The following is an 11,639-nucleotide window of genomic DNA, read 5'->3' on the forward strand; positions in this document are numbered from 1 at the left end:
TATTTGTTCATGTAAAATGTTTAAATGTTTATCAGAATAGTCAGAATCAGAATAGTTTTAGTTTTATTGCCATTGTTTGAGAACGGGTTCACAAACTAGGAATTTTTCTTGGTGCAGTCGTGCAACATAAAACACATATAACACAGATTTGGTAATAACAAGAGCTGTAACTGAGCTGAAATGAAATGAAATGATAAATGATTACAAGTGTTGACTATATATAGTAAAAGTGCACCTTATCCTCTCCCCTTTACTTTTATTTTTTTTAATGACAATTGATTGACAAGTGATTTTTTTTCTAACCCTTTAGAGCAAAACGTGTGTTTACTGTTTTATTTTTTAAGTATTTATTAAATTCCTAAATATTTTACAACTATCATTCTGTTTTTGTAATGATTTATTTGTTCATGTAAATTTTAAATAACTCCCTTTTAAAATGACTACAAGCGTTGAATATTTTTCTATTTGTATTTTTCTAAACTCATTTTAAGATCAGACAGTGCGTTTATTGTTTTATTTTTATTTGTATACATTTAATAAATTCTTAGATAAGTCAAAAATATACATCTAATTTTATTTGGATTTATTTGTTCTTGTAAAATGTTTAAATATTTATGAAATGATAAATGATTACAAGTGTTGACTATATATAGTAAAAGTGCACCTTATCCTCTCCCCTTTACATTTTTTTTAATGACAATTGATTGACAAGTGATTTTTTTTCTAACCCTTTAGAGCAAAAAGTGTGTTTACTGTTTTATTTTTTATCTATTTATTAAATTCCTAAATATTTTAGAACTATGTATCTGTTTTTATAATGATTTATTTGTTCATGTGAAATTTTAAATAACTCCCCTTTAAAATGACTAAAAGCGTTGACTATTTATGTATTTGGATTTTTCTAAACTCATTTAGATCAAAAAGTGTGTTTATTGTTTTACTTATTTTTTTATAAATTCAAAAAATTCTTAGACATGTCAAAAATATATATCTAATTCTATTTGGATTTATTTGTTAAATATCTCACTTTTTAGAACAAGTAAAGTGTTGACTACAGTAAAAGTGCAGCTCATTAGTTTTATCAGCTTTATTTTTTCCCCATTAGTGACTTTTTGACATTAAACATTTTGGAACTTTTTTTTAAATTTCTTTTAACGACAATTAAGTTATTGTTGTTTTTCAAAATTTTTCTAGATCAAAAAGTGTTTTTACTGTTTTATTTTGTATTTATTTATTTATGAAATATTTGTGAAAAATATATATTTCTGATTTTATTATTTATTTGTTCATGTGATATTTAAAATAACAATAACAATAAAATGACAACTGTTTACTATATTTTTTAAACTCATTTAGCTCAAAACTTGTGTTTATTGTTTTATAAATGTATTACATTCTTAAATATGTCAAAGTATATATATATATATATATATATATATATATATATATATATATATATATATATATATATATATATATATATATATATATATATATATATTTGATTTGTTTAATCTTAATCTTAAATCAACAAATAACTCCCTTTTTCAAAATATGGGTTTCATGATTCTGTTCCTTGAAAAATGTGCATTATGAAACAAAGTCGCCCCTTTTAAAATTATTTTAATTAGATTTAATCGGTGCTTAGCGTCCCAAAACAACACAATTTGAACATGTAACATGCCTTTCAAACAGAAAAACTAACTTTTAGATAATAAATATTGTATAAAAACAATACATTTACTGAAGTGTTGACTACAGTAAAAGTGAAGCTTGTTAGTTTTATTAGTTAAAATCAACTAAATTGTGCATTAGTGTGTCCTATAGGTGTATTAAGTAGTATATTTAACATTTATTTGTGCACTTTATAACTCTCTATTTAGTAGGGAATCTTTTTCTTTAAATAGAAACATAAGGTAATCGTAATAATAGACAGGGCTGCAATGAAGTCACATTGAAGGTTTAGGTCAAGGTTCATTTATTTATATAGCACGTTTTAAAACAGCCACTGCTGCCCAAACATTGTGTACAGATTCAAAACAGTAAGGTAAAAGATAATAATAACAAAATACAAAAATCACAATAAGTACAGAACATTCAAAACACAGCTAAAAACACCAATAAATGAAATGGTCAAATAAATAAATTAAATAAAACAAATAAATAAAACTAAATAAGCACACAGAAACAACAACAAATGCACTATAACTTTAATAAAAATAAGGAATAAGCAAAAATGGTTAAAAAAAACAAACCACAAAGTATTAATTTTCATATTTTCTCTGAATATTGTTGTCATCTTAATGCATTGTTTATATTTAAGTGTATTTGAGTAAACAATAGAAGTGAGGCTCCTTGCAGCAAAGATGGTATCTATGGGTGCTCATTGAAAGGCAGATAGTCTCGTCCAAGGGGCCCCAGGGGGGCCACCCTAAAAAAAAAGTTGTCCTCCTCAGTGGGCTCCACCTGGCCCTTGTCCATAAATACTCCTCCCACCCCGAGAGGGAGTTCAGTCCGCAGGCAAAGACGCGCACAGACGAGGTTCGGTTCTTTTTTTGGTTTGGATTATGAACACCTTTGGACCCCCGAGCCAGCAGAGTGGCCCCCACAGCGCCCAGGAGCTGCTGGACATGGCCGCCGTGTACTGCGACAACTACGGGGTGTACCAGCACCAGAACCTGCACCACCATCCCCAGAGAGCCGCCAACCACCCCTCCAGCTACGGGCTGAGCGACTACAGCAGCCCGCCCACCAACCCCTACCTGTGGCTCAACGGCACCGGCATCAACTCCTCCTCCTCGCCGTACCTCCCAGCGGGGAGCGGCGGCTCCACCTACCTGCAGTCCGGCCAGAGGCAGCTCCTGGCCGCCCCCGGAGGTCTCGGCGGCGCCGACCTGGGCTGGTTGTCCATCTCCAGCCAGCAGGAGCTCTTTAAGATGGTCCGACCTCCGTACTCGTACTCCGCTCTCATCGCCATGGCCATCCAGAGCGCTCAGGACAAGAAGCTGACCCTGAGTCAGATCTACCAGTATGTGGCCGAAAACTTCCCCTTTTACAAGAAGAGCAAAGCCGGCTGGCAGAACTCCATCCGGCACAATTTGTCCCTCAACGACTGCTTCAAGAAGGTGGCCCGGGACGAGGATGACCCCGGTGAGTCTGCAATGTCGATATGTTTAAACTAAACAGAAAAAAGTAGAAATAAAATTTTTATTTTTTTCACAATCCAGAGGTTTATAAAATGTACGAAATTTCTAACGGGGTTTTGAATGTGACTCAATTTCACCTGAAAAATGAATTGAACCCATAAAAAATGATTTTAACACACAGGAAAAGGGAACTACTGGACGTTGGACCCCAACTGCGAAAAGATGTTCGACAATGGCAACTTTCGCCGGAAGCGAAAGCGGCGAGCGGACATCACGGGCGCGGACAAGCCGGAGTCAGACGCCCAGCACAAGCTCTCGGACACGGCCAGCCTGCTCAGCTCCTCCCCGCCCAGCCTCCGCAGCTCCCCGGCCTCCACGGAGCCCAGGTCGTCACCGCCCAACTCGGCCGAGCACAGCCCGTGTTTCAACGGCTTCATGTCCAGCGTCAACTCGCTGCTGGCGGCCAGCGCGGTGAGTGGAGCCGATCTCTCGCGGGCTCCGGAGCGGGACTCGGCTCACCTCGGGGAGTTGTCCCAGGGCCGGGAGGCCATGAGCGGACTGGGCTCGTACGCGCCCTCGGTGATCTCTCCGCTGAACTGTGACGGCAGGATGAACTATTACAACCTTTCCAACCATTTCACTGTCAACAACCTCATATATGGCAGGGAAGGAACTGAAGTTTAATTGTTTTTTCATTATTATTATTTTTTACAAACAATCATAATTTATCTCATTTAGTTGCATTGTAAAAAGTCATTATTATGCATTCCTTTGTCAATTTTTGTAGTTTTGGGACAAATGTACAGAAATTATTTTGTATGTATTTGTGTTTTATTTAAACTCACATTGATGTTGGAATAAAATTATGTTTTTAATTATTGGTGTCGCTTTAATGCAATGGTTCTCAGTTCCTTTCTCACGCCCCCCAAGGGACATACTTTCTTTCACGCCACTGCCCTGAAACTAATGTTGTTGTTTTTTTTATCTTTAATTGTCAATATAGTGCTTAACTAACACTAAAGATGCTTTTATGTTTTTGCCTCTCACGCCCCCCTTTTTTCCCAACACATCACGCCCCCCCCCCCCCCCCCCCCCCCCAAGGGACATCATTTTTTCCACACCACTCCAAAGACATGCACCTGGGGATAGGTTGATTGGCAACACTAAATTGGCCCTAGTGTGTGAATGTGAGTGTGAATGTTGTCTGTCTATCTGTGTTGGCCCTGCGATGAGGTGGCGACTTGTCCAGGGTGTACCCCGCCTTCCGCCCGATTGTAGCTGAGATAGGCTCCAGCGCCCCCCGCGACCCCGAAGGGAATAAGCGGTAGAAAATGGATGGATGGATGGCACTCCCCTGAAATTAATGTGGTTTTTTTTCATCTTTATTTGTCAAGATAATTATTTACTAACACTGAAGATGCTTTTATGTTATTGCCTCTCACGCCCCCCTTTTTCCCCAACACCTCACGCCCCCCCGCCCCCCCCCCCCCAAGGGACATCATTTTTTCCACACCACTCCCTGAAATTAATGGGGTTTTTTCATCTTTATTTGTCAAAATAATTCTTTACCAACACTGAAGATGCTTTTATGTTATTGCCTCTCACGCCCCCCTTTTTCCCAACACCTCACGCCCCCCTACACCCCAAGGGACATCATTTTTCCCACGCCACTCCCCTGAAATTAATGGGGGTTTTTTCATCTTTATTTGCCAAGATAATTCTTTACTAACACTAAAGATGCTTTTATGTTATTTCCTCTCACGCCCCCCTTTTTTCCCCAACACCTCACGCCCCCTCAAGGGACATAATTTTTTCCACACCACTCCCCTGAAATTAATGTTTTTTTTTCATCTTTACTTGTCAAGATAATTCTTTACTAACACTAAAGATGCTTTTATGTTATTGCCTCTCACGCCCCCCTTTTTCCCAACACCTCACGCCCCTCCCAAGGGACATCATTTTTTCCACACCACTCCCCTGAAATTAATGTTTTTTTTTCATCTTTATTTGTCAAGATAATTCTTTACTAACACTGAAGATGCTTTTATGTTATTGCCTCTCAAGCCCCCCTTTTTTCCCAACACCTCATGCCCCCTCAAGGGACATCATTTTTTCCACACCACTCCCCTGAAATTAATGTTTTTTTTTCATCTTTATTTGTCAAGATATTTCTTTACTAACACTAAAGATGCTTTTATGTTATTGCCTCTCACGCCCCCCTTTTTCCCAACACCTCACGCCCCCCTACACCCCAAGGGACATAATTTTTCCCACGCCACTCCCCTGAAATTAATGGGGTTTTTTCATCTTTATTTATCAAAATAGTTCTTAACTAACACTAAAGATGCTTTTATGTTATTGCCTCTCACGCCCCCTTTTTCCCAACACCTCATGCCCCCTCAAGGGACATCATTTTTTCCACACCACTCCCCTGAAATTAATGTTTTTTTTCATCTTTATTTGTCAAGATAATTCTTTACTAACACTAAAGATGCTTTTATGTTATTGCCTCTCACGCCCCCCTTTTTCCCAACACCTCACGCCCCCCTACACCCCAAGGGACATAATTTTTCCCACGCCACTCCCCTGAAATTAATGGGGTTTTTTCATCTTTATTTATCAAAATAGTTCTTAACTAACACTAAAGATGCTTTTGTGTTATTGCCTCTCACACCACCCTTTTTCCCAACACCTCACGCCCCCCTACACCCCAAGGGACATAATTTTTCCCACGCCACTCCCCTGAAATTAATGGGGTTTTTTCATCTTTATTTATCAAAATAGTTCTTAACTAACACTAAAGATGCTTTTATGTTATTGCCTCTCACGCCCCCCTTTTTCCCAACACCTCCCGCCCCCAGAGGGACATCATTTTTTCCACACCACTCCCCTGAAATTAATGTTTTTTTTTTCATCTTTATTTGTCAAGATAATTCTTTACTAACACTAAAGATGCTTTTATGTTTTTGCCTCTCACGCCCCCCTTTTTTCCCAACACCTCACGCCCCCCCAAGGGACATCATTTTTTCCACGCCACTCCCCTGAAATTAATGGGGGTTTTTTCATCTTTATTTATCAAAATAGTTCTTAACAAACACTAAAGATGCTTTTATGTTATTGCCTCTCACGACCCCCTTTTTTCCCAACACCTCACGCCCCCCCAAGGGACATCATTTTTTCCACACCACTCCCCTGAAATTAATGTTTTTTTTTTCATCTTTATTTGTCAAGATAATTCTTTACTAACACTAAAGATGCTTTTATGTTATTTCCTCTCACGCCCCCCTTTTTCCCCAACACCTCACGCCCCCCCCCCCCCCAAGGGACATCATTTTTTCCACACCACTCCCCTGAAATTAATGGGGTTTTTTTCATCTTTATTTGTCAAGATAATTCTTTACCAACACTGAAGATGCTTTTATGTTATTGCCTCTCAAGCCCCCCTTTTTCCCAACACCTCACGCCCCCCCAAGGGACATCATTTTTTCCACACCACTCCCCTGAAATTATTAAAAAAAATTTTCATCTTTATTTGTCAAGATAATTCTTTACTAACACTGAAGATGCTTTTATGTTATTGCCTCTCACGCCCCCCTTTTTCCCAACACCTCACGCCCCCCCAAGGGACATCATTTTTTCCACACCACTCCCCTGAAATTAATGGTTGTTTTTTTTAAATCTTTATTTGTCAAGATAATTCAATACTAACACTGAAGATGCTTTTATGTTATTGCCTCTCAAGCCCCCCTTTTTTCCCAACACCTCACGCCCCCCCCCTCAGCCCCCCCCCCCGAGGGACATCATTTTTTCCACACCACTCCCCTGAAATTAATGGTTGTTTTTTTTAATCTTTATTTGTCAAGATAATTCAATACTAACACTAAAGATGCTTTTATGTTATTGCCTCTCACGCCACCTTTTTTCCCAACACCTCACGCCCCCCCAAGGGACATCATTTTTTCCACACCACTCCCCTGAAATTAATGTTTTTTTTTTCATCTTTATTTGTCAAGATAATTCTTTACTAACACTAAAGATGCTTTTATGTTATTTCCTCTCACGCCCCCCTTTTTCCCCAACACCTCACGCCCCCCCCCCCCCAAGGGACATCATTTTTTCCACACCACTCCCCTGAAATTAATGGGGTTTTTTTCATCTTTATTTGTCAAGATAATTCTTTACCAACACTGAAGATGCTTTTATGTTATTGCCTCTCAAGCCCCCCTTTTTCCCAACACCTCACGCCCCCCCAAGGGACATCATTTTTTCCACACCACTCCCCTGAATTTTTTTTTTTTTTTCATCTTTATTTGTCAAGATAATTCTTTACTAACACTGAAGATGCTTTTATGTTATTGCCTCTCACGCCCCCCTTTTTCCCAACACCTCACGCCCCCCCAAGGGACATCATTTTTTCCACACCACTCCCCTGAAATTAATGGTTGTTTTTTTTAAATCTTTATTTGTCAAGATAATTCTTTACTAACACTAAAGATGCTTTTATGTTATTTCCTCTCACGCCCCCCTTTTTTCCCAACACCTCACGCCCCCCTACACCCCAAGGGACATCATTTTTTCCACACCACTCCCCTGAAATTAATGGGGTTTTTTTCATCTTTATTTGTCAAGATAATTCTTTACCAACACTGAAGATGCTTTTATGTTATTGCCTCTCAAGCCCCCCTTTTTCTCAACACCTCACGCCCCCCCAAGGGACATCATTTTTTCCACACCACTCCCCTGAAATTAATGTTTTTTTTTCATCTTTACTTGTCAAGATAATTCTTTACTAACACTAAAGATGCTTTTATGTTATTGCCTCTCACGCCCCCCTTTTTCCCAACACCTCACGCCCCTCCCAAGGGACATCATTTTTTCCACACCACTCCCCTGAAATTAATGTTTTTTTTTCATCTTTATTTGTCAAGATAATTCTTTACTAACACTGAAGATGCTTTTATGTTATTGCCTCTCAAGCCCCCTTTTTTCCCAACACCTCATGCCCCCTCAAGGGACATCATTTTTTCCACACCACTCCCCTGAAATTAATGTTTTTTTTTCATCTTTATTTGTCAAGATCATTCTTTACTAACACTAAAGATGCTTTTATGTTATTGCCTCTCACGCCCCCCTTTTTCCCAACACCTCACGCCCCCCTACCCCCCAAGGGACATAATTTTTCCCACGCCACTCCCCTGAAATTAATGGGGTTTTTTCATCTTTATTTATCAAAATAGTTCTTAACTAACACTAAAGATGCTTTTATGTTATTGCCTCTCACGCCCCCCTTTTTCCCAACACCTCATGCCCCCTCAAGGGACATCATTTTTTCCACACCACTCCCCTGAAATTAATGTTTTTTTTCATCTTTATTTGTCAAGATAATTCTTTACTAACACTAAAGATGCTTTTATGTCATTGCCTCTCACGCCCCCCTTTTTCCCAACACCTCACGCCCCCCCAAGGGACATCATTTTTTCCACACCACTCCCCTGAAATTAATGGTTGTTTTTTTTAAATCTTTATTTGTCAAGATAATTCAATACTAACACTGAAGATGCTTTTATGTTATTGCCTCTCAAGCCCCCCTTTTTTCCCAACACCTCACGCCCCCCCCCCCCCCCCCCGAGGGACATCATTTTTTCCACACCACTCCCCTGAAATTAATGGTTGTTTTTTTTTTATCTTTATTTGTCAAGATAATTCAATACTAACACTAAAGATGCTTTTATGTTATTGCCTCTCACGCCCCCTTTTTTCCCAACACCTCATGCCCCCCCAAGGGACATCATTTTTTCCACACCACTCCCCTGAAATTAATGTTTTTTTTTTCATCTTTATTTGTCAAGATAATTCTTTACTAACACTAAAGATGCTTTTATGTTATTTCCTCTCACGCCCCCCTTTTTCCCCAACACCTCACGCCCCCCCCCCCCCAAGGGACATCATTTTTTCCACACCACTCCCCTGAAATTAATGGTTTTTTTTCATCTTTATTTGTCAAGATAATTCTTTACCAACACTGAAGATGCTTTTATGTTATTGCCTCTCAAGCCCCCCTTTTTCCCAACACCTCACGCCCCCCCAAGGGACATCATTTTTTCCACACCACTCCCCTGAATTTTTTTTTTTTTTTTCATCTTTATTTGTCAAGATAATTCTTTACTAACACTGAAGATGCTTTTATGTTATTGCCTCTCACGCCCCCTTTTTTCCCAACACCTCACGCCCCCCCAAGGGACATCATTTTTTCCACACCACTCCCCTGAAATTAATGGTTGTTTTTTTTAAATCTTTATTTGTCAAGATAATTCAATACTAACACTAAAGATGCTTTTATGTTATTGCCTCTCACGCCCCCTTTTTTCCCAACACCTCATGCCCCCCCAAGGGACATCATTTTTTCCACACCACTCCCCTGAAATTAATGTTTTTTTTTTCATCTTTATTTGTCAAGATAATTCTTTACTAACACTGAAGATGCTTTTATGTTATTGCCTCTCAGGCCCCCCTTTTTCCCAACACCTCACGCCCCCCCAAGGGACATCATTTTTTCCACACCACTCCCCTGAAATTAATGGTTGTTTTTTTTAAATCTTTATTTGTCAAGATAATTCAATACTAACACTGAAGATGCTTTTATGTTATTGCCTCTCAAGCCCCCCTTTTTTCCCAACACCTCACGCCCCCCCCCCCCCCAAGGGACATCATTTTTTCCACACCACTCCCCTGAAATTAATGGGGTTTTTTTCATCTTTATTTGTCAAGATAATTCTTTACCAACACTGAAGATGCTTTTATGTTATTGCCTCTCAAGCCCCCCTTTTTCCCAACACCTCACGCCCCCCCAAGGGACATCATTTTTTCCACACCACTCCCCTGAAATTTTTTATTTTTTTTTCATCTTTATTTGTCAAGATAATTCTTTACTAACACTGAAGATGCTTTTATGTTATTGCCTCTCACGCCCCCCTTTTTCCCAACACCTCACGCCCCCCCAAGGGACATCATTTTTTCCACACCACTCCCCTGAAATTAATGTTTGTTTTTTTTAAATCTTTATTTGTCAAGATAATTCAATACTAACACTGAAGATGCTTTTATGTTATTGCCTCTCAAGCCCCCCTTTTTTCCCAACACCTCACGCCCCCCCCCCCCGAGGGACATCATTTTTTCCACACCACTCCCCTGAAATTAATGGTTGTTTTTTTTTTATCTTTATTTGTCAAGATAATTCAATACTAACACTAAAGATGCTTTTATGTTATTGCCTCTCACGCCCCCTTTTTTCCCAACACCTCACGCCCCCCCAAGGGACATCATTTTTTCCACACCACTCCCCTGAAATTAATGGGTTTTTTTTCATCTTTTTTTGTCAAGATAATTCTTTACTAACACTAAAGATGCTTTTATGTTATTTCCTCTCACGCCCCCCTTTTTCCCCAACACCTCACGCCCCCCCCCCCCCCAAGGGACATCATTTTTTCCACACCACTCCCCTGAAATTAATGGGGTTTTTTTCAACTTTATTTGTCAAGATAATTCTTTACCAACACTGAAGATGCTTTTATGTTATTGCCTCTCAAGCCCCCCTTTTTCCCAACACCTCACGCCCCCCCAAGGGACATCATTTTTTCCACACCACTCCCCTGAAATGTTTTTATTTTTTCATCTTTATTTGTCAAGATAATTCTTTACTAACACTGTAGATGCTTTTATGTTATTGCCTCTCACGCCCCCTTTTTCCCAACACCTTACGCCCCCCCAAGGGACATCATTTTTTCCACACCACTCCCCTGAAATTAATGGTTGTTTTTTTTAAATCTTTATTTGTCAAGATAATTCAATACTAACACTGAAGATGCTTTTATGTTATTGCCTCTCACGCCCCCTTTTTCCCAACACCTCACGCCCACCCCCCAAGGGACATCATTTTTTCCACACCACTCCCCTGAAATTAATGGGTTTTTTTCATCTTTATTTGTCAAGATAATTCTTTACTAACACTGAAGATGCTTTTATGTTATTGCCTCTCAAGCCCCCCTTTTTCCCAACACCTCCCGCCCCCCGAGGGACATCATTTTTTCCACACCACTCCCCTGAAATGAATGGGGTTTTTTCATCTTTATTTGTCAAGATAATTCTTTACTAACACTAAAGATGCTTTTATGTTATTGCCTCTCACGCCCCCCTTTTTCCCAACACCTCACGCCCCCCTACACCCCAAGGGACATAATTTTTCCCACGCCACTCCCCTGAAATTAATTTTTTTTTTTCATCTTTATTTGTCAAAATAGTTCTTAACTAACACTAAAGATGCTTTTATGTTATTTCCTCTCACAACCCCCTTTTTCCCCCAACACCCCCCCCCCCCAAGGGACATCATTTTTTCCACACCACTCCCCTGAAATTGTTTTTTTTTCATCTTTATTTGTCAAGATAATTCTTTACTAACACTAAAGATGCTTTTATGTTATTGCCTCTCACGCCCCC

General features: G+C 39.4%; 1 protein-coding gene across 1 annotated transcript; it reads left to right on the top strand.

Moving 5' to 3' along the window:
• The first annotated feature begins 1,974 nt into the window (after window positions 1-1,974).
• LOC133654937 (forkhead box protein I1c-like) lies at window positions 1,975-3,958 on the top strand. The gene is made up of 2 exons (XM_062054812.1): window positions 1,975-3,150; window positions 3,328-3,958. Exons 1-2 carry the CDS (start codon window positions 2,568-2,570, stop codon window positions 3,828-3,830), a joined length of 1,086 nt encoding a protein of 361 aa, XP_061910796.1. The 5' UTR covers window positions 1,975-2,567; the 3' UTR covers window positions 3,831-3,958.
• The last annotated feature ends 7,681 nt before the right edge of the window (window positions 3,959-11,639 follow it).

This window comes from Entelurus aequoreus, linkage group LG08 (assembly GCF_033978785.1).
Source record: "Entelurus aequoreus isolate RoL-2023_Sb linkage group LG08, RoL_Eaeq_v1.1, whole genome shotgun sequence".
Classification (NCBI taxonomy): Eukaryota; Metazoa; Chordata; class Actinopteri; order Syngnathiformes; family Syngnathidae; genus Entelurus; species Entelurus aequoreus.

Bases quoted from the DNA above. Each gene is read 5' to 3' on its own strand.
- LOC133654937 (XM_062054812.1), top strand. From the start codon at position 2,568: ATGAACACCTTTGGACCCCCGAGCCAGCAGAGTGGCCCCCACAGCGCC. The intron at 3,151-3,327 runs GTGAGTCTGCAA...TTTAACACACAG, and splicing joins CCGGGACGAGGATGACCCCG to GAAAAGGGAACTACTGGACG.